Source organism: Dermacentor variabilis, unplaced genomic scaffold (assembly GCF_050947875.1).
Source record: "Dermacentor variabilis isolate Ectoservices unplaced genomic scaffold, ASM5094787v1 scaffold_17, whole genome shotgun sequence".
Taxonomy (NCBI): domain Eukaryota; kingdom Metazoa; phylum Arthropoda; class Arachnida; order Ixodida; family Ixodidae; genus Dermacentor; species Dermacentor variabilis.
The window spans coordinates 1,140,458-1,163,813 of NW_027460335.1; the positions used below are offsets into that span (position 1 = coordinate 1,140,458).

General features: G+C 46.1%; 1 protein-coding gene across 6 annotated transcripts; it reads left to right on the top strand.

The window, feature by feature from the left end:
* Positions 1-4,415: 4,415 nt before the first annotated feature.
* On the top strand, positions 4,416-22,457 carry LOC142568136 (uncharacterized). 6 transcript variants are annotated; one of them, XM_075678209.1, is made up of 11 exons: positions 4,416-4,758; positions 5,839-5,941; positions 6,045-6,104; positions 6,807-6,917; positions 7,027-7,134; positions 7,226-7,342; positions 8,682-8,798; positions 8,888-8,995; positions 9,089-9,142; positions 9,259-10,223; positions 21,515-22,457. In XM_075678209.1, exons 2-10 carry the CDS (start codon positions 5,851-5,853, stop codon positions 9,297-9,299), a joined length of 807 nt encoding a protein of 268 aa, XP_075534324.1. In that variant the 5' UTR covers positions 4,416-4,758; positions 5,839-5,850; the 3' UTR covers positions 9,300-10,223; positions 21,515-22,457. The 6 variants fall into 6 exon arrangements, with proteins under 6 accessions (XP_075534324.1, XP_075534319.1, XP_075534320.1 ...); XM_075678204.1 differs by having other exon boundaries at positions 8,888-9,142; XM_075678205.1 differs by having other exon boundaries at positions 8,888-9,142; positions 9,259-10,033.
* The last annotated feature ends 899 nt before the right edge of the window (positions 22,458-23,356 follow it).

The following is a 23,356-nucleotide window of genomic DNA, read 5'->3' on the forward strand; positions in this document are numbered from 1 at the left end:
GGCATCATCGCGATCTTTGCGAAAAGTTAGATACTGTCGAAGAAAGTTTGTGTGTTTGTTTTTTAAGTGTGTCTCCTGTAAACACAGTACTTTTGGATTGTGTTTTTGTATAAGTTCCTGCACATCATCAAGGTTTCTGAGAAGACCTCTGACATTCCATTGTATGATTTGTGTATCCATATTTAAAGAAAAATTGGTGCTGTGTTTACGGAAACGGAGGTGATGCCATTAGGTTACAGAGCTCTTTCGAGGCCCTGTAACGGGAGTTCTACCCTTTCTGGAGCGTTCGAGGGAGTCTCGCCGCTCCTTAGGCGCTTGGCGCGCCGTGAGGACAGGTGTAGTGTCAATTGCCTCTTGTGAGGCGCCGGACACATGCTCTTGCGAGCGAGAAGTTACCAGGGAATTTCCCGCCTTCGGGGGCAAGACCCCTGCGCCCACCAGCCCGGAGGTCGATGGGGCACCCTGCGGGATTTGGCTGCGCCGGCTGTTGCCAGCGCTGGAAGGGGCCGGGGAAGTTGGGGCAGCCTCGGCTGCGCCCACCTTCGGGGTTGATGGTCCCCTCTGCTGTGTTGACGGAGCAGCGCTAGCTGCAACCGTCGCGGGGGCAGATGGCGTAACTGCCGACTCACTGTGTGTGGGTCGGACAGCCGCCGGAGGCCGTTGTGACGCTGCCCCCTTACGCGCCACATCGGCAAAGCTGCTCTTAGACAGGTATGACACCCGCCTACGTGCCTCCTTGAAAGATATGTTTTCTTTGACTTTGATTGTCACAATTTCCTTTTCTCTTTTCCAGGACGGGCAGGACCGCGAGTATGCGGCATGCTCGCCATCACAGTTTACACAATGTGGAGTGTTCTGGCATGTTTCGGAGGGATGTTCATTGTCACTGCACTTAGCACATGTCAGCCGGCCTCGACAGTTCTGTGAACTGTGGCCGAACCTTTGGCACTTGAAGCATCTAAGAGGATTGGGCACGTATGGCCTAACACGAAGTTTGACATAACCGGCCTCGATGGACTCGGGGAGGACACTTGAACCGAAAGTGAGTATCAGGTGTTTAGTCTTGATCTCTTTTCCATCTCGCCTCATCTTAATTCGCTTAACATTTATGACATTCTGTTCACTAAAGCCCTCCAAGAGTTCAGCTTCAGTGAGCTCTAGCATGTCATCGTCCGAGACAACGCCGCGGGTGGTGTTCATCGTACGGTGCGGAGTTACTGTTATTTGGGTCTCCCCAAATGAGACAAGTTTCGGCAGTTTCTCATACTGTTTCTTATCGTGGAGCTCCAAGAGAAGATCACCACTTGTCATTCTCGACGCCTTATATCCTGTTCCAAAAACTTCAGTTAAAGACTTCGAAACAAGGAACGGTGAAATGTTACGCACTAGTTTGTCTGGGTTTTCTGAGTGTATCACATGATATTTAGGAAAGTTCTGGACTTGTCGTCCGAAAAACTGAAAGAGATCTTCGGTGCGCCCTCGTTTGTGAGGGCGATCAGGGAGTTTAGGAAAAGCGTTTTCCATGAGTACAGTAGGGTTTTCGGCCGCGATGCCGACCACCCACCATGGAGCCCAACAGGGGGACGTGACAGGAGTTCCTGCTAGAGAAACCCTGCCAACGCCAGCCGTACATCGCTGCTATAACCAAATACAGCATAACCAAGGCTGGCTAGCTACACAAGGTTAACCCTTGCCGCCGGGAAACTAGGAAGTGAGGAGAAGTGATGAGAAGACAGGAAAGATGAAAAAGGCGAGAGAGAAAGACGAAGATTGGAGAGGAGGACAGGAAAAGGCGACTGCCGATTTCCCCCGGGTGGGTCAGTCCGGGGGTGCCGTCTATGTGAAGCCGAGGCCGAAGAGGTGTGTTGCCTCCGCCGGGGGGCCTTAAAGGTCCAAACACCCAGCTTCGGCTCAACCCCCAGGATCCCCTTTTCCCCAGACACGGCTAAGCCGCGCACGGCTACACGCGGGAGGGTCCAACCCTCGTGTGCTCGGGTACGTGGTGTCGCAACACACCAAACGCCTGCTGACGCAGACGCCCCTGCGGGGGAAAAATGAGGTGGGGCTGCCCACATGGTCCACCTATTTTACCTGCGAGTATACTAAACAAAAATGCGTCCCAGCTGCTTAGTGGTATTTGAGATTGTCAGTATTGCATATATGTAAATGTAGAAGGGTTTTCCCCCCGCCTCACTCCATGTTAAGCAGGCCGCAGGCGGTCACACTAAGACTTCTGCTAACGAACTCGTACCCAAATCCGGCGTCCCTTAATAGCATATATCCCGAGATTTATCCGAATTGTTCTTGCGTGGCCTGTGGTGAGGTAGCTACGTTGCCTCATATGCTCTGGGAGTGCGGGTCGCTGGGCCCGAAGTTCACCAAGGAAGAGTGGCACGCGCTCCTGCGAAGTCGCGTCTTTGAGGATCAAATCCTGGCCGTCCAGCGCGCCCGCGATCGGGCCGGCAGACTAGATCTGTCAGTCCCGTCGTGGGATTAGCCGGGTGCGCGTTTTATCGCGCTTTGCTGGACCAAATAAAGGTTTGTTCACTTACAAATGGTGTCTAAAATTGAATTTTGAAAATGCTCGTAGGGATCTGATGTGCATGTTTGCACTTTATGGATTCATTTCAAAGACTCAACATCAAGTGGAAGTGAACGCTCCCACAGGCCCGGAGTCGATCATGCAAATAGATTCGCTGCGCACATTTGTGACCACAAAAAGTATTGCCACATGAAACGGCACACAAGGAAGTGTTGCAAATATTGCACAGCTCATAAAACGACTACGCTAGTAATATGTGTGTTGATGCACTCGATTTTATCCGTATTAGGCACTCACCTCTTGATTGCTTCGTGGCAAAGGAATAATCGGCATCAGGCTGTTTTTCTGCTGTGGCCTCTGTAAAAGCATGAATGTTCAAAGTGCAATAATTAAACAGATTCTATGCCTTGCTTGTGGATTCGCCAGTACAATTCCGGTGCGCTGGTCCGTCAGTACAGCAATTTCCTACTGAAGGGAAACCTGCAAATAAAAACACCACTCCGCATGTAAAAAAAATGCTCTACTGTGACGCTTCTCAAACGATTGTGATGCATGACAGGAGCTGTCTGCTAGCGTGATGTTCTGAACAAGAAGATGCATTCGTTTACTTACATTTGAAGGTATATGCCAGAGCGCTTCGGGGCTTCGGTGGCACAAAAGGCACGAATCTGCCATAGCGTCAGGTGTTTACGCGCGATCGCTTGTCAAACATAAACTGTTCGAAACTACTATGCGTCTCAAAAACAGAGATTCGAACCCGAAATTCGTGCCATCCTTTATTGCATGAACGGGTACATCGTGATTTACATAAGTCATGCACTTAGCAAACGCTTTCCGTAAACTTAATACTAACCCATCACCTTCATAAAGCCATCAGGTATGCGTCATAAGGTGACCCGTACTTGTTTTCAGCCGTTTCAATAGTAACTGCACTGGCTACATTGACCAGTAGCAACAGGGCGGCGCCCTAGCGGTTCTCACTTTTTCGGGCCAGCTTTTGCTCTAGAGTTGGTTATACCAACTCTATGCCTAAAACTCCTCCATCTACGCACCGCCGCCACTGTTTTAAGTAGCGACAACCCACGGAGGAAGGAAACTCAGGAGAGGCCCTGATGTCACTCTTTGTGAAGCAAATGCGAAGCCGAAAGTTGGCGTTGCTAATGGCGTTGCTCCGCCTATCGGGCAAGCTCTCCTCTCTTGTTTACATTTCTCGCGAAACCACGCCGCGCTGCACGCAACCGTGCTGTCGGACCCGGGCGCTGCGCAGCAATACTAAACAATCGTTAGCACATTAGCATTATTCCGCCAATGAGGGCAACACTTCCAGCGGATGTTCCTTCGTCCGTTGCCATTGCCGTGGCGCGGTACATTGCGTACAGCATTGCATGCGCGTTCATTTCACGAACTTTAGTTCCTCCTGTCCAACCTGGCCACAGCAACATCCGGTAGAGGACGGTCCAGATAACGCAGCAAAACAAAACACGGAGACCAACGCAAACCTGCCCGCACGGCGCCTTTGCCACGGTGCGAAACCTACGCAGCAACACTTGTGAGCGCACAGAACAATAACAAAGCCACCATTATGGCCCGAAAGGCGGGACCGCTACAGCAAAGAAGTTAAAAACAGCAAAAAAAAAAGAGACAACCTACTACGTGATTTCCTCCACACTTTTCTCCTAGCGTGCGGAGGGGGTAGGGCCTCTCCTCAGTTTCCTTCCTCCGTGCGACAACCTTTGACGTGCGCGGCCTTTTCCTCTCACACCAAATCCGGTTCCGGCATTTCCGGTTTCAAAATTTCCGGTTCCGGCGTTTGCGCTTCCTGGAGTTGCGCTGCGGGAACTTCCGCTTGGACTGTTGTTAGACGATGGTGAGACGCCCGCGCGTGCTTCGCAGTCGGCGCTAATCTGAGTAGCTCGCTCCAGCCCACGGTGTAAGACTTTACACCATGCTCTAGCCTGTCCACCAAGGGTCATCCCTGTGCAACTGCGCGCTTGTTGTGCGTACGCTGCGCTCGCATGCTTTGCCTCTCGACCCCTTTCGTTGACAAAGCGCCGAGAGCCATGGGCCGGGGCTGCATCATCGGCTGCTGCATGTGTCCGGCATGTCGGAAATAGCCCGCCCCGGCGCCTCTCGGCGATAACGACCTGGAAAGTATCACCTGTGCGGAGCAAATCGAGGAGATTCCCGCGACGGCCAATTTCACTACGCTTTGCCAGGTGTGTGTATTTCGTTGCTCATATGTTACACGCTTAGGCATGGGTGTATACACTGCTTCCCATTGTCGATGCTATAATCGAAAACATATAGTGTCACCATAGTGTAGGCTATACATTTTTTTGTGCTTAGTAAGCGCGACCACATTTACATGGGGTATTATTGCTTAGTGATGAATGTTGCTGCTAAGGCCCATCCAACCTTGAACGCCAAAGTGACGTCATGGCGATGTACTAAATTCTATTCTGCACAAAAATTTATGAAAAATTTATGCAAAGCGCCATTAGTTTGGGAGCAGTTTAGTCATCCTTGAAATAATAGTATATTGAACATTAATATTTCATTCTTGAAACAAGAGCAATACAGATCATTTAATGATTTATAAATAAATAAATTATAATAATCACAGTTATGTAAATTGCACCTAATAGTACATCTAAAGTGCAAAACATTGATGCATTATACATGGCTCTCATTTACATCGCTATTATAACTAAATGCTGCCTGCCACGCTAGGTAATGAGGGAGGGAGTGCAGTATTCGGCCATTACCTCCCTCATGACCTGTGAGGTGCAAGTTGGAATCGGTTAGTGAATGGCAGGGGCAATTGGAGATCGCAGGCGGAGATCTTAGTCCTACAGTGGACATAAAAATGAGGATGATGATGATGATGACCTCCTATATTTATATACACTGTCGAGTGCAATCAACACTTCGCATGTCTCATAATCAAATAACTTTGCAAGTGTTTACGGGTTCAGACCATACATTTGTTTGCGAAATGTTACAGAGACAGTAACATAGCAGCAGCATTGCGTCGGTGTGCTTTTGCAGATGTAAAGATATTGTTGTACCTCAGTGTAGACATCTGGGCTTGTTGGTGTAACATGCCTGCAGATTATCTTTCTGTAGCGCAAGAAACACACGGACGTAGCATAAGAATGAAGACACACGCAGGCGCTGTGTGTCTTCTACGTCCGTGTGTTGTTTGCGCACAAGCAAATTTGCATACACTGTTGTAGCGGCTAGCTATAAGTATTTGTGCGTGAACTGGTGATTATTGGTAGTATTAAAACTCGCAGGACGACTTCACTATGAATCAGTCTGACCTACTGACATTGCACAACTGCGATGCCAAATGCACTGCCACCCCCTCAGTCTTCCGCCACATGGTCCAAGAACAAGGTAAGAAGCCATTAGTGTACAGATACATTCACTGAACTGCAGACGCATGTAGTATCTCATGCTCTTTGTGATATAAATAATAATTAAATTTAATTGCACTCAGATGCAGATGCGAAGCAAGGCATTGACAATGTCTCATCTGAAAAGAAAACACCGGTGCAAGGTATGTTATCAAAACAAGTTATAACGCAGATGCCTATAGGTGGAAATTTGTGAGCTTCAAATTTTACTACTAATCCATGCGATACTCTCAAATTGGAGATGGCTCTCAATATAATGCACACCTTAAAGAAGTTACCTCACAGTGCTTCGGAGGATTGCACAGTCGTGAGCATCTCGCTTCGTTGGCCCCAATTAGAGGTATGTATGTTCTCTCCAATGCATATTAATTTAGGAACTCTCCAGGCCGATAACATTTATGTGTCACATGGCAAAATTCCACTGTATGCGCTTCAGCAATGCGTAATACAGGAACTTTCCCAATTCTTTGAACTGCTGAATTCAGTAAACAAATATTTTTGGTATTGAAGCACAAAAAAGGTGCACATGGAGGCTGACACATGCGCTTGTTGCATCCTAGTCTGAATGTGTAGATTTCTATACCATTAACAATAACGAACCCAATTGTCCACCCTTGTGTTAGAAACCTGGTCCTGTACTTCCCTATCATTTATCTGAATACCCTTTGAATACAAGGGGTATTCAGTTGCTGCACTGCACAGGGAAACTAGGAGCACATCATAATACTGGCCTTTTTCTGCAGCCACTTCAATTAATGCATTTTTAATCGAGTGAAGTGCATTTGTTCATTGTTGTACTTTGGACACCAGCAAGTTTATGAGCAGGTGCCTTGTTTCGAATTCAGTTTCCAGTGCAACGAAGCCAGGGCGATCTCTTCTCAAGCGAAAAGTGTGTGCATCTAAATTCAGCCTAAGGCAGGTGCCACAGCTACCAGGCAGAAGTGTGAACAGAAATGGTACAAGTATGCTTATATTATTACTGTTGGATGAGCTTTATGACATAATTGCATTAATTTTCAATGTGTATTACATAATTCAGTGCTTATTCTCATTTACAACCTTCAGGATTTGACCTTGTCTGTGGAAATCCTGGGCAATCACTGTTGAAACGATGCCAGGCATCGACCCTGCAGCAGGATGAACAGCCAGCGACTTGCTGTATGAGCACTGCCAGTGAGTATAAAACGTAGTGCCATTGACACATCGATGAGCTCTACAATTTCATGACATGTAGTGCAAATGTGTTTGTATTTGTGATCTTCAGTGGCCAGCTTTCATCACGCACAACCTGGGCAGTCACTCCTGAAAGAACACTGGGCAGTTCATGCACCCAACATGAACCTAAACAGGCAGCCAGCAACTCGTGCTCTGAGAAAAACTGGTGAGCGCTAAGAAGACTGCTAGATGTGCTATGTTGTACTTTAGCTTTGCTGCGGATAAATATTGCGTAAGTGCCTATCAAATTTTTAGTATAAAGTTTTTAAACAGGGATAAGGTGCCTCAGAAAGGCTGACCAACATTTCGATAGGAGGACCTATCTTCGTCAACGACGGCCTCGTCATCCTCGGCATGTTAGTTTTAAAGGGTTAGTGCAGTGACGTCACGTGCGGTTGTAGTCGGTGGCGATTGGTTAAAAAGGGAGAGACTTCAGAGATAATGAGCGCTGTCGCCTGACGTCTGTGAGCGTGGTTCTTAAGACGAGGGGACAAGAGCGGGAGAGGGGTGGGAAAGCGGGGAGAAAAGAAAAGAGAAAAGGAGAGAAAAAAACAGGGGGAGGGACACAGAGAGGTAAAAAAGAACAAGAAAAATGAAAAAGGGGGCATGGGAGGGCGTTGGGAAAACGGGAGGTAAGGGAGCATTCAGGAGTGTCGTTGGCGGTATGTTTTTGTGGCTTTCGAAGAGCCCGTCAGGCGGTCAGAGCGCGAGTAGCACAAAAGATCCCCCCGCCCCCCTAAAAAACATGAGTTTAAAGACTGACTGTAGTAGTATAGCAGGAATGCATCGAGTAATTTTGAAGTAGTTAAGATGGTGACAAGGAGACTGGAGTGCCATGTATGGGGTAACTGGAAGGCAACGGCATGGCCTTTAAGGGACGTTAGCCCCAGTAGTTTAACGTAGGTGTCGTTACGGCGGTATGCCGAAATTGCGATACCCTGTGTGGCGAGGCGCCGAAAAAGTATACTGACGTCTGGGACATTGGAATGTGTTGGTGAGGCTGTTTGAAAATATATATATAAGAAAAAACTGAAAAAAAAAGGAAAAGAGAGGGGGGAACCGAAATAACAAGTAGGAGGGTGACGTGCGCTGACGCGGGCGGGGGCAGGCGTACATGAAAAAAGGGGGTCTTACAGTTGATATAAACGTAAAAAACATGAAAGAGTATATTAACTTGACTAGTAGGAAGGAAAAAAATTCGAAATAGAGGAACAGGTGAGGTTAGAAATTAAGGTTAGCAGGGGGCATAACGTGTTTTGTGCCGTGGTTGATGATGTGATAATTTCAGATTTAACTTACAGCTTTTAAAAATTCTAAGTTGCAACGTGCCAAATTAATTACCGTTAGGTGTAGGCAATTAAACTTGTGTATGAGTTATGATAGCGAATATATGACCATGTTCATTAAAGTGGCTGGCTACTGATTTAGGTAAATTGTGTTCAGGTAAACGGTGACCGTTGAGTCGTATGAATTTGTTGTCCCGTCTCTCCTATTACTGTGTTTAGAGGCAACTATTCCAGAAATACTGCCAGGCCAATCAATACTACGACAGCAGCAAGCAATTTGTGTGGAAAGTCCAAAGCAGGACACACAACCACCTGTTAGCAATTCAGGCAAACGTGGTAAGTTAAATCTGACAAGTTTATCATACTAGACTGTTGGGCATGATCAGTGCATTTCGTCAGTATGCAACAGCCATTCAAACTTCCAGGACATCAAATTGGTCCTGGCCAGTCATTGCTAAAGCGCAAGCAAGAAGTTTCTGACCTAAACCGAAGGAAGGATTCACAATCAATCGTTACTGGTGGGATCACAAGAGGTGTGTGTAGATTAATAGGCCTGCACAAATACAGGGCTCGGGTCTGCTTTTTAATACCGCTGCAAGTATGTATTTGGCAATTTCAACTTTCAGATTCCAGCACCACACGCATAGGCCAAGGTGAATCATTGTTAAAGCCACGAGCAGGTGAGGATAGATAAAAACGTGGAATGTGAAGTTCATGCGTGCAGAGCGGTACTTCATTTGTGTATGTGACTGATTATGCGGACTGCAATGGATCATATGCTGTTTTTCTGCATCAGTTTCATCGCGCAACCACTATGCACATGACATGGACATTTAGTGTGCTGAGCTCACCAGGTCGCCAGAATCTGCAAGTACACGAACTAGTTCGTACAATCCTTACTTTGGTAAATGGTTGAGCCTGCAGATATGTAAATTGTTGAGATAAAAATCTTTGTTATGGACATTGCAGGCCACATTTCCACAACGTGTCCTGCCTGCATAGCCATACAAAAGCTGGAAACAGTGCCAATTTACAGTGTGCGTGCAAATATCACTGAAAGATTACTCAGCAATTGGTTGGAAGGTATCGTAGTGTTTTTTTTTTCAATTTGATTTTTACACTCTAAGTCTTGTTCTATGCTTTTGCAGACAGTCCGTTATCCAGGATTCACAGTGTAGTAAAAAGGTGGTGATAACCGTCACAAGTAGTTCAGCCACAGCTTAAAACAAGGATTACTGTATTGCAAAATTTCTACATTAACGGCCTCTGGTGCCCTTTCCCATTACTTCTGGCTACTACTGCTCAGTATTCAGTTTTGCACAAGACAATTAGGGTGCAGTCAGCATACTTTCATTGAACCCGTATCTCTCAAAATCAGACAGCCTTGTGTTTTCCAAATCTAGGAGAAGGATTTTGTTGCCATGATTGAAAGGCAAGAGTGTGGGCAGTATTTATATCTTCCGTCTGGATTCACTTAGCTGGATTATTTGCACTGTTTCCCAGTACCTCAACGTGCAATGAGTTGGAAAAAGGGCGAAGCTTAGTTTCAAAGGCGCAAGACCAAGTGTCAGGTAAATACATGTTCAGCATTTTCCATTAGTAACTGGATGTGGTATTGATGAGCATTTTTTCTTTGATTATTTTGAGAAAGACATGCTAAAAAAGAGACAGCAGCTGAAATATTGCACTTGGAAAGGAGGCTCTCTACATCACAGCGGAGAGTCAGTGTATTGCAAACCCAAAACAAGAATCTCAGAACAGGTATACAGTGCTATTCCTGTGACACTCCTTTGTGAATTGAACTTTGATTGGTATAACTACGGTGAAACTTGTAACAAGAAAAAATGGACAGAAGTAGTAGCACAACCCCCATGGTGGCTTAGTTATTGTGTTGCGCTGCTATGCATGAGGTCGCGCGAACAAATCCCGGCCCAGTGGCCCATCTTGATGGGGTCGAAATTCTGTTTCTGTGCCATTTCACCAAGTCCATCAGAGTTATACCATGTACCAACTTGTGCAACGAGTAATTCTTGTGTATTTCATTTTGATGCACTGCACATACAGGTATTGTAGGCTATCTAGGCAGCGACCAGGTACTCTGTCTGCAGAAAGGGACAATGCGGGGTACACTATGAAACACGGAAACTGTTTTGAAGGCATTGAAACTAAAGGTGTCATGCCGCTCTCAACGATATAACGTGGCCCATGAACTGGGAATGCCTCTACCATCGGAACGAAGACTGCAGAGAAATTTAGAAGCGTTCAAGTTTGCTCCTGGACTGCTGTTTAAAAAAATTAAATTATGGGGTTTTACGTGCCAAAACCACTTCCTGATTATGTGGCACGCCATAGTGGAGGACTCCAGAAATTTTGACCACCTGGAGTTCTTTAACGTGCACCTAAATCTAAGTACACGGGTGTTGTCGCATTTCGCCCCCATCGAAATGCGGCCGCCGTGGCCGGGATTCGATCCCGCGACCTCGTGCTCAGCAGCCTAACACCATAGCCACTGAGCAACCGCGGCGGGTAGGACTGCTGTTTGAAGTGATAGATTTGCTGAAAATTAAGGTGTGCACTGTTCCTAGTTACTCACTTTCTTGTTATTACTCACTTTGTTCATATTGACTGACCATACCACTAGCACTTTTCGCTGTTCTGTCGTGCACGTGGCCCAGCTGTTACTCGAGGAGCATAACGCATTTCTGACGGTAGATCAAATGCAGATTAGCAAGTGTCTGGACTTTTACTCACCTACTTGGACCCTGCTGAGAAACCCAACAAAAAACTTGACCCTCCACATAATTCTGGAATCTCGCTATGCCACACATGCCGTCGTCTTTATGTTGGGACGAATTTCTACGCGGTGGAAAGACACTATCTTAGGAATTTAGTGGTCCTTCTTGACGTAGTAAAGGAAAAGGTCAGTACAATCATAAGTTCCTGTGAAGATGTTGGTGTTAAAAAACACGCTGTTGTGACTGACTTGGGGCCATGCAATCAGGCACTCTGGAGGCTATTTGGCATCAGTGTCACAAAAAAAAAACTCGAGAAAGTGCCAGAAAACATAGCCAACGTAATTTCACGTTGCAACACACAATCCGCCGTAAAACTTTGCTCACGTCAGAACACTAACTGAATTGGCAGAGCGCATCTGCTCACGTGACGCACACAATTCGCCGCACACCTATGCACGCGTTACAACACACACACACGCACGCACACACCAATTCACTACACACCTCCGCTCATATCACACAAGAAATGCAAACCTGTTTTCACCACGTGACTGAATGCCCTCCACGCAAATTCGACCTTGTTATATTTCATAGCTTGACGTCGCCGCTGTTTTTCACGTAGTGCAGTCACTTGGGCCGTTCGTTACCTTCAATCTGCTGTACAAGACAAGGTTAAGACTTAGAATCCACTGCATAAACTAGGTCTATGCGCCTGCCGTACAAATTGGGGTCGCAAACTCCTTCACTAATGTCCCTCCATACGTGCTGGCTGGAGGGGGTTTATGCTTCAGCGCAAAAGTGGGGCGGAATATATGCCTTGCACGCAATGCTGTGCTTGCAGTTTCTAGAGATGTGGCGGTCTCAATAACAATGCAAAGGGGACAAGCTGTTGTATCCCGCTGTAGTAGTTCGCGGTCGCTGTTTTCCAAATGCACGAAAAACGGCAGTGGTATCCAAGCACCCAGGCACTACGTTTCGCTGTACGTTGTCTCTAGTGGCACAACCCGTCGCAGGTTGACGCGAACGAGCCGACACGACCAGATGATGATGTGTAGTGTTTTATGGTGCAAGGGCCAGGGATGGCCAAAGAGCACCATGACAAAGGTAATGTTAACAGTGCATTGTGAATGATGCAGGCAATGAGTTAGACAATGAATTTCTCATGGTGTATGTGACATGGCTGTAAAAAGGCCTAAAATCGGTCGCTCTGGATGGCGTAAAATATATAGTCGCTAAAATAATGACTCTAAGTAAAGCTGTGGGCTATGGTAATGGGGTTTCGTTAAAAGCATGATGCAATAAAACATAGCACTGACACTTAAGATTCAAGAAAGCCTTTGAATACAAGGCTGGTATACGTGAGCTAAAGATGTCCTGGCCAAATGATTTCGAGACTGTCTGTTTCAGCTAAAAACGCTAAAACTAGATTCGGATTAAAAAGCGGTTCATTGCCTAGAAAAAATTTCGGGTGAAGAGGAATATTTTCGCGATATGCAGAAATGAAATACTTTTTCCTCTGTGTTTCTATTGCAGGGCATTGAATAAGAACGTGCAGGACTGTGAGGTTTTGGCCGCACTTACTGCAAGTGGGAGGATCCCCCCCAGTCAAGAGGTAAGAGTGAGTGCCGTAAGTGTGTCCTATTCTTAAACGGCAAAGGAGGACTTCGTTATATCGTGACATTCTCTCCGATACCCAATATCCTAATTTGGGTTTTATCAAGTGCAGTTTATTTGATATCTCAGCATTCCACTGTTGCTGCCAATGGATTTTGAGGTTATGACGCAGGTATGCTTTAAGATCTGTGGCTGGGATGGGTATGTTTATATCCGTATCAGTAAAAGCTACTGAAGTAGCTTTCTCGTCAGCAGCTTCGTTGCCCTTTATGCCACAGTGGCCAGGTACCCAGCATAGGATGATCGTTTGTTTAGCACTATAAGCTGAGCATAGCAATGTATACAGTTCGTTAAAGACAGTGTTTTTAAGTTTACGTACGTTCATAAGGGCTCGCACTACACTCAATGAGTCTGTGTATACTATAGCCCTAGTAAGATTCGTTTGCCTGCTGTGCTTCACTGCAGAAAGTATTGCATATGCTTCCGCTGTAAAGATACATGTCTGTGGGTTCAATGTACCGGATATTAAGAATGCTGGTCCTAGTGCTGCGTATGCAACCCCAGAAGAAGACTTAGAGGCATCTGTGTAGAATTCAGCACAAGAATATTTCTCCTGAAGCTCGAGAAAATGTGACCGTATGTGTGCCTCAGGTGCTCGTTTTGATATTTCTGCAAACGACACGTCACACTCGATAGTCTTCCACTCCCAAGGCGGTGGAAGCCGTGTAGTTGCCATTATGACATTCTCTAAAATCGGCGCACCTGTTTCTTCGGACAATGCTTCCAACCGAAGGGACAGAGGAGGTCTAGTGCCTGGGCGGTTACGGAAAAGCCTAGCCGTAGACAGGTCGTAAATAACGGAATGGCAAGGATGATGGAAATCTGATTTCACTTTGAGGGCGTATGAGAGACTTAAATATGTTCTTTGAAGATGTAGGGACCATTCGTTAGATTCAGCATACAGGCTTTCTACGGGGCTAGTCCTGAACGCACCAGTAGCGAGACGGATACCCAAGTGGTGAACGGAATCGAGCATCTTCAAAGCACTAGGCGTCGCAGAGTTATACACAATGGCTCCGTAGTCAAGGCGTGACCGTATAAGGCTTTTGTACAAGCTCAAGAGGCATCTTCTGTCACTTCCCCAAGATGTGCGGGTCAAGAGCTTCAGTAGATTCATTGTCCTCAAGCATTTCATTTTCAAATATTTTAAGTGTGGGATAAAAGTTAGTTTGGAGTCTAAAATGAGGCCTAGGAATTTATGTTCATGACTAACAGATAGCCGATCTCCATTAAGATCAATAACGGGCTCCGGTATTACCCCTCTCTTATTGGAGAAAAGAATGCATGTACTTTTTTCAGGGTTCAGTCTAAAGCCGTTCTCGTCTGCCCACTTAGACAACTTATTCAGGCCAAGCTGCACTTGTCGCTCGCAGATACTAAGATTACATGACTTGTAACCTATTTGGATATCATCCACGTATACGGAATAAAACATTGTACGTGGTATGATAGTATGGAGCGAATTCATTTTTACAAGGAATAAAGTACAGCTCAGCACTCCACCTTGTGGCACACCTGTTTCCTGAGTAAATAGACGAGACAGGACATTACCAACACGAACATGAAATGTGCGGTTGCACAGATAACTTTGAATCACCTTTAGCAAGTTGCCACGGACGCCCATTCCAGCTAGATCACGAAGAATTCCGAAACGCCAAGTTGTATCGTATGCTTTCTCCATGTCTAGAAATACCGATAGGAAAACCTGTTTGTGCACAAAGGCATCCCGGATATTTGTCTCGATACGGACAAGTTGATCTGTTGTGGATCTATGTTCCCTGAAGCCGCACTGCAAGGGATCTAGTATCTTGTTACTTTCAAGAAAATGTACCAAGCGACGGTTAGTAATTTTCTCAAAAAACTTACATAGGCAGCTTGTTAGGGCTATAGGCCTATAGCTGCTGGTCAAAGACGGGTTCTTGCCCTCTTTCAGAATGGGGATTATGAGTGCTTGCTTCCAGGCTGACGGGATGTAGCTGGCAGAGAATATGGCGTTAAAAAGGGAGAGGAGCGTTTTGTGTGCTTCGGGATGCAGATGTTGGATCATCTCGTAAATTATTCGATCGGTGCCAGGAGCTGATTTATTAAAACTATGTAGTGCAGCCTGAAATTCAGCCATATTGAAAGGACGGTTGTACGATTCATTGTTCTTTCCTTTTAGGTCCAGAGGCCGTCTCTCAGCTTGTTTCTGGTATCTAAGGAATGCATCGGAGTAATGGATTGGGCTAGAAATGTTTTCAAAATGTGCCCCAAGAGAGTCAGCTTGGTCCTGAAGGGTATTTCCTTGCGTGTTTACTAATGGTAGAGGATGAGTTTGCCGACCTTTGATTTTATTCACCCTGTTCCACGCTTTTCGTTCGTCAGTATAAGAGTTGATGCTAGAAATATATCTTTGCCAGCTCTCCCTTTTGGCACGGCGCCGCGTTCTTCTACCTTCAGACTTTATTTTCTTGAATATGATCAAATTCTCCGTAGTTGGAGCGTCTCGAAGGTTGTTCCAAGCTTTATTTTGGTTTCTACGCGCTTTCTTGCAGTCATCGTTCCACCACGGAACACGTCGCTTACAGGACGATCCATTTGTTATGGGGATACATACTGACGCTGCATCAACTATGAACGCCGTGAAATATGTCACTGCATCTTCAATAGATAGATTACAGATGTCGTTCCAAGTCAAATGTGTCAGCTCCCTGTATCGTGTCCAATCGGCACAATCGACTTTCCACCGAGAGACATGTGGGGAGCACTCGTCCCCTTTTGTTAGTTTTATGACAATGGGGAAATGATCGCTCCCGTAAGGATTCTTAATTACGTTCCACTCCAGATGCGGTAAGAGTAAACTCGATGCGATGCTTAAATCGATAGATGAGAATGTTTTGTTTGCGACACTGTAAAATGTAGGTTCTTTCCCATTAAGTAAGCAAGCATCTGTAGTGAGGAGGAAGTTTTCAACTAAGCGTCCTCTGGCATCACAATGACGGCTTCCCCAAAGGGTGTTGTGTGCATTAAAATCTCCAACGACAATGTAGGGTTCGGGCAGTTCATAGATAAAGGTGTGAAATTCTGTTTTTGAAAGTTGGTAGTTCGGGGGGATGTATACAGAGCTAATTGTGATAAGTTTATTAAACAGTACCGCACGGACTGCAACTGCCTCTAGAGTTGTCTTAAGCTGTAGTTGCCGACAAGCAACACCCTTATCTACTATTATTGCCACGCCGCCAGACGAGGTGAGGGCGTCGTTGCGGTCTTTTCGATAAATGGTATACTGCCGGAGAAAGTTCGTGCGTGAAGGATTAAGATGTGTTTCTTGGACACACAGCACCTTTGGACTGTACTTATGTAAAAGTTCCTTAATGTCGTCTAGGTTGTGGAGTAAACCCCTGACGTTCCATTGTATTATCTGTGTATCCATAATGTATGTGTTTTGTGCTGTGTGTCTAAGAAATATGGACTAGATTATCTCACGAGATCTTTCCAGGCCCCGTGAAACGAGATCTCTCTATCTTCCGGGCGCGCTCAAGGGAGCTGCGCCGTTCCTTCGGCGGCTGAGACGCCGGATTTGTATTTGTATCCATCACCTCGTCTGAGGCGGTGGATAGTGCCCGCGCAGCGGGCACGTTCGCGGGGGTGGTGGGCCTATCTGCACGCGCAGTGGCCTTTGGTCCAACAGGCCCGGGGGTCTGCTGGTCCTCCTTTGTGGGGGCCGGTACAGCGCTGGCTGTTCCAGCCGGGGGGGCTGATGGCGTGATCGCCGTCACACTCCGTGTTACTTGGGCGGCCGCCGAAGGATGTAGCGCTGCCCCCCGGCGCGCCACATCGGTGTAGGATGGACTAGATTGATTGATGGAGAAGCGTTTGCGCGCCTCTTGGAAAGAAAGGTTCATTTTTACTTTGATTTCGATGATTTGTTTTTCTTTTTTCCAGGATGGACAAGAACGAGAGTATGCTGGGTGATCCCCTTCACAGTTAGCACAACGGATGGTGGAATTGCAAGTGTCAGACGAGTGCTCATTTGATGCACATTTTGCACAAGTAGTGCGCCCTCGGCAGCTTTGCGAACCGTGCCCGAACCGCTGACACTTGAAGCATCGGCGTGGGTTGGGAATGTATGGCCTTACACGGAGTTTGCAGTATCCTGTTTCTATTGAGTCTGGTAAGTTGCTAGTTCCAAAAGTGATGATTATATGCCTGGTTGGTATTTCTTTGTTATCGCGCCTTATTTTTATCCTTTGTACCTTGACGACGTTCTGTTCTTGCCATCCTTCTAGCAATTCTTCTTCGGTAAGTTCGATAAGGTCATCTTCCGAGATGACACCGCGCACTGTGTTCATTGACCTGTGTGGGCCCACAGAAACGGGAATGTCTCCAAATGCAACAAGTTTCGAGAGTTTGTCGTATTGTGGCTTGTCGCGAACTTCGAGTAGAAGATCGCCGCTTCCCATCTTCGTTACTTTATAACCGGGGCCTATTGCGTCAGTGATAGATTTGGCTACAAGAAATGGAGATATCATTCTGACTGTCTTTGTTTCGTGCTGACTGTGGACAACGTGGTATTTGGGAAAGGACACTTTCGGTTGCATGAAAAAATTGAACTGTGCATCGGTGCGCCCCCTCTTCAGGGAGCGATCAGGTATTGGGGGAAAAGCTTCTGCCATAAAAAATTCGAAAATTCGGCGGCGATGGTGGCCACCCACCACGGAGCCCAACAAGGGGACGCTACAGGATTGGAAGCCTGAAGACGCCAGCCATGCATCGCCACTATAACCTACTATAAAGTACCCAAGGTTGGATAATTACACCAGGTTAACCCTTGCCGCCAGGAAATGCGGAAGTAAAAGAAGTGAAGAGAAGACAGGAAAGATGTAAATGTGGGAGAGAAAGTCGAAGATTGGAGAGGAGGACAGGAAGAGGCGACTACCGATTTCCCCCGGGTGGGTCAGTCCGGGGGTGCCGTCTATGTGAAGCCGAGGCCGAAGAGGTGTGTTGCCTCCGCCGGGGGGCCTTAAAGGTCCAAACACCCAGCATCGGCTCAACCTCCAGGATCCCCCTTTCCCCAGACACGGCTAAGCCGCGCACGGCTACACGCGGGAGGGTCCAACCCTCGTGTGCTCGGGTCCGTGGTGTCGCAACACACCAAACGCCTGCTGACGCAGACGCCCCTGCGGGGGACACGACCAGATCACCGATTACAATAAGCGGTGGATCTTAGATGGAATCGCATTAACAGTTTAAACCGTAGCTGGCGCAATTAAAGCCCCTCCATCGACGCGAAAGCGAACAACGCTAAAGAACATAGCGTTACTTCCACTCGGAAAGAAAGCTGAAGCTACGTAAGTTACGCTTGAAGCTAAGGGGATGAGTGGGAGAGGAGCGTCGAGGAGAAGAGTAGCTTAACCTGGTCGGCGGAAATGTGTATGGAGGGGCTTTAGGTGTTCCTATGCGTCGCTGCCTCCGCCCACTGCACTGCCCCTTCTATTTCAGTGTACCCCGACGCGGTGTTCCGGACAGCAGCAGCCACAGCAGCAGCAGCAGTGGGAAAGTCGAAGGAAAAGGCAAAGAAAGGTTCCTTTTAATAGAGCATAGGAAATTATAAACTAGGTGCGCACTGTCTAGCTCAACCTGTTACAGCGTCATTTTTCTCACACAGAATTGCATATTGTCGAACCTGATATGTCAGATTATCATAGATAGACCAGATCCTCAACACTATTTGAAAATTGTTGATATGCAGAGTGCATATTATAAAGCGGAGCGTTCTCTACCTCTTGCTTCGGCTTTCCCACTGCTGTGGCTGGTTCACGGTATATATATGACCCTGCGTGGCGTGTGTATATATGACAGAAGTGCGGCAGAGAGACAAGGGGACGCGACAACTCGCTAGGACTTTTGTACCGCTTCGAATGTGCACAATGACCTCTGCAGCTGAATATGTATGTATGTCGACGAAGGCGAAATAAAAAGCGCTTGTGCACTTATGTTTAGGGGCGTGTTATTGAATAGCCTGCTGCCAAAATTAAAGCGGAGTCCTCCAGCATGGCATGCCTCATAATACGCTTGTGATCTGGGCACGCGCAACCATATATTTCATTTAAGGTTTGACACTTCTAGCCCGTTACGCTGTGAATTATGAGGCAATTGATTTGCTGAACTCTCCATTAGGGGATGAAGAACGGTGCACAATAAAATTTATTGACCCTATCTGTTTGTATGCCTATTCTTGCTGCCCTAATACTCGGACGTATCCATTACTGATAAAAGGTGCCCCTGGCAGTTTCTTACTCTGCGACGCCTGATGCTGTATATAATATAAAGCACGTTTATTGTGCATGCAATAACCAATAATTGGCTCAGAAACTTCAAGCAACACAGAACACCCCCAGTGTGTTCCGTGCAATGCGTAGAGAAAGAGCAGTGGTGCACGCAAAATAACGTTTGCCTTGAACTCACCACTTTGGTGTTGTACTATATTTTGAAGAAATTAAACATTCGCCTTCAACGTCATCGCTAATTATTCTCAATAAAAGTAAACAGCACAGAAAGCTTCGCGTACACAATTCCGCACAATTAAAAAAAAAACCACACCGTAATGTGGAGGTGGTAGGCTCGGCACACATAGGTGGCAAGGGTTTCTTTTTTCCATTTTGGTTTCACTTTCATTCTCGTTTCTACAATTAAATTATTAGTACAAATAGCTTCTCCTATGCTTTCCTTGGCTGCATTGTTTGTTGACTTCATATAGTTCTTGATTACCAAAAAGGTAGCAGTATAGCCCGAAAGGCGAGGAATCGATTGCGTTCGCAGATTATTGGACCGCTATACGAAGTAAGGATCGAAGTTTTATTGGCCGTATAATCTTATCAACATTCGCTTACTAGCTAAATTAAGAAGCATGGTGTCGCGAGCGCACAGGCACACATCAACACACGTCACGGGATAATCGTGGAGTCTCCCTAGTGAAAACGCTGGCGTGAGACAGAGCCGCAACGGCAGTGCACGAATTGACCTTCGTGCTGCCTCTCGTTTGAACGCAAACTAAGCATCGAGAACACAGCCCACGAGAGACCGTCAGCCATTGGCGCACCTCTGTACCGCCCGCAGATCACTTTCAAGTTCGGCCTTCGCGGCTACGCGTAACTGCGCCATACGCAGCCACCGCCAAAGTAGAACATCTGCTATTGCCCTCCTTTCTTTCAGAAACTTTCGCGCGATGCAAGAGGACGCGCTTCCTCCTCACATTCATCATTTGCCTGCCCGAGATCAAGCCGCTATACTCGGTTCACCCTCGCACGCTCTTGTCCCACCCGTATACGGTGCTGGGCCACGCAGTTATTGCACTTGGACTTAATACGGTAACGCGCTTGAACTGCTTATGTAATTCTCATCGCAATAAGACCAGGCCACATTGTTCCCATTTTCCCCCGTTCATTTCACCCCATCTTTCTACCCACAGTGCAGCCCGATTGAGGATTGAAACAGTTACTGCGCTGTCCATCACAGAACTTTCACCTCCGCAAACCAAGAGTATATAAATAAATTTCTCTCCAGCCCGAAAGGTTTGATGCCTCCAGGGAGCACAAGATGGTGTATTAGTCAGCTGCCTACTCGAAAAGGGAAAAATTTGCGTGCGACGTGGTGCCATCGGCCAAAGAGGGCGTTTCACATTTGCCGCGAAGGCCTGAGTGGCGCTGGCTACCGCTCCATGGGTTAATCATACATAAAAACCCAGAACGTTGCCAATCAAATAGCCACTGCCGCATCACAATTGCATCGCAGGCGTTATGCGAAGGTAGTGGCGGCGGCTTGCACCGGCGAAAATTTTATTTCGTCCACTTTCAGTTGCCTTCAATTATCATTTCTACAAATAACTTTCGCTTTGCTCTTCCTGGCTTCACTGTGTGTTGACTTCATTAGTTAAGAGTAACAAAAATCGGACCTCTCTGGTCTCCTTCTCCTCATTGATAAGTATGTACGTTTACACAACAAATATTCAAAAATCCATCGCGATCAAGAGGTTTCGCCTGAAATGGAAGAATTTACGTTCAGCCAACTTGTAGCTTCATGCGACAATTCAGGTGGCTTTGAATTTTTCTCTTTGATGAGCTGTCCTCCCCCTTGCGGGCTCCCGCAGAATTCATTTGTCATATTCAGAGTTCAGATCTTTAAACTGATGACGATATAGTAAAATTTAGGTCTTTGCGTACGACACATGTTTCCATGGTACTGCCTTCACATTGTAAAGAACCGTTGGCTTATTGATCGCCTAATTGCTCCTTACACACACTCACACACTATATATATATATATATATATATATATATACACATACGAGCGCCTACTAAAGGAACTGCTGTAGGCTAAGGTTTAAAAATTGTTTAGCCGACAGTTTTGACGGTGGAAGCATTAAACTATATGCGTCAGGGCAGCTTCGTACGTTGTATATTATATGTAGCGTTTCATTTCCAATAAAGCTTTCTTGAATTTCAGCATCATGTTTTAGAGGGGGCGCAGTTTTTCGTGCGGCAAAAGTGCACCCATAAGCATTGTTGGTATTCATAGCTATAATATCTAGAAGCCCACTAACAGTGAACCAATTGCGTTGATTAAGTGACCCTCGCACCAGATTGATAGTTGTCACCCTCGCAGGCATTTCAAGGGGTCCCACAAAAGCGAGTGGAGCATGTGTGCCAGGACTGCAACTACTATACGCCACCTCTTAGCAACTACCAACGTCACAGGGTGACAGCGCGATGCCTTCATCGGCGGAAAGTTGCTGAGAAGGACAAGGAACACCAAGCCGTCCTGGAGGAAGAAAAATGGCGCAGGCAGCACTCGTCAGGCGGCGCAGCGAGCGAGAGTGCGAGGCTGCTTCAGTGCTGCTAAGGCTTAACGAGCCGCTGTACGAGCGCGAAAATGAAGCCGCTTCCGCCCTGCTCGAACTTCACGATTGCTGCTTGGTCGAAAGCCCTGTTTCTTAGTCGAAGCTAAACCGTGCGTAGTTGAGATAGTGTCGCGCTAATTCTTCCTAACGCCGTTTTGACATTCATTTTATTTTTTTTCAATATTTCTGTTTTATTCAAATCGGCCCCGTCTGGTTGGATTATGTAGCGGGGCCTGTATTCTCGCAGGTTGAGTTTATCGCCATTTGCTTTTTTTTATTCTTGGTGGCTCACATAGAGTGGGATATAGAGCACAGATACACAGAGAGCTCATATACAGGGTGGCGCAGCTATGTTTAGCCACACACTCAAAATTGTGCGAATGCCGCGTAGCTCGACAGAACCAGGTAATGTTTGGCGTTGCTTGGAGATGCTCAAATTATTTTTTCGCTCGGCCAAATTAGATAATTCGGCTTAATTATTCAATTTCTCAAATATAATTTGACTAAAACTGTCAATGAGAAAATCGTAGAGCGACATGAAAAACTACGGATACAGCTTTCTGTTGCTCAACACGGGCTACATAAATGTGTTTTTCCGAGCGTGAAATAAGCCCGCGGGAACACACGCAAAACGGCCGCGTGACTGGCTCCTCGAGGCACTTTGCGCGCTTTCGTGGGCTTCTTTCACACTCGGAAAACATTTTTATGTAGCACGTATTGAGCAACAGAAATCTGCACAGGTACTATTTCATGTTGCTCAACAAGTTTCTGATTGACACTTTCATCTAATTATACTATTTCAGAAGTTCATAAATAATTAGGACTATTTGTGTAATTTGGTAGAAAGAAAAAAAATCTGAGTACCTCCAAGTCACAGCAAACAAGATTATCTTGGTTCTCTCCAGCTACGTGACATTCGCGTATTTCGATAGTTTTGCTAAAGTTACGTGGGACACACTGCGTACGTTCACGCTGCTTAAAAACCAAGAAACCACAGGACAGCACTCTGTCCCGTCTTTGCTTGTGTTTTTCTGCGTCTATACGGGTTGTATGATGTTACGAAGAGTGCATCATCATCTAACTCTTAAAGAGCGTTACATATGGCGCGCGTAAGCATATGTGAGAGCCTGCGTGCTGATTGAGTATTCTACGGTGTTTCAAGCGTTTTTCTCAGACAAGGGAACAGACTCAACAGGGCATTGTCTTAAACAATGTGATCACCAATCAAATCTGAAAGATGTTGATGTTTACTGTGCTTTTCTTGGAACATTATATATATATATATATATATATATATATATATATATATATATATATATATATATATATATATATATCGTCTCGGTAACAAATTGTATTCATCGCTATACAAATTATTATTTTGTGTAGTAGATATTCCAGTTGACATGCCAGTGATGGTAGTATTGTGGTCAACCTGTTCTCCTGATATTGTTTTTCTCTCATTGTATAATTTCATAAGTTTATTCCATGATATTAATTAATGAGCAGCTGACCATTCGTTTTTGTACATTGTCTTTCTGTCAATTCATGAACTATTACAAGAACTTACCTTTTCATTCAATAGCACAAATTTCTTCTGATTATAG

Excerpts from the sequence above, each read along its gene's own strand:
- LOC142568136 (XM_075678204.1), top strand. The coding sequence starts at position 5,851 with ATGAATCAGTCTGACCTACTGACATTGCACAACTGCGATGCCAAATGC. Across the intron at positions 6,105-6,806 it reads AAAGAAAACACCGGTGCAAG|TTTCCAGTGCAACGAAGCCA; the intron begins GTATGTTATCAA and ends TTTCGAATTCAG. Across the intron at positions 6,918-7,026 it reads CAGAAGTGTGAACAGAAATG|GATTTGACCTTGTCTGTGGA; the intron begins GTACAAGTATGC and ends TACAACCTTCAG.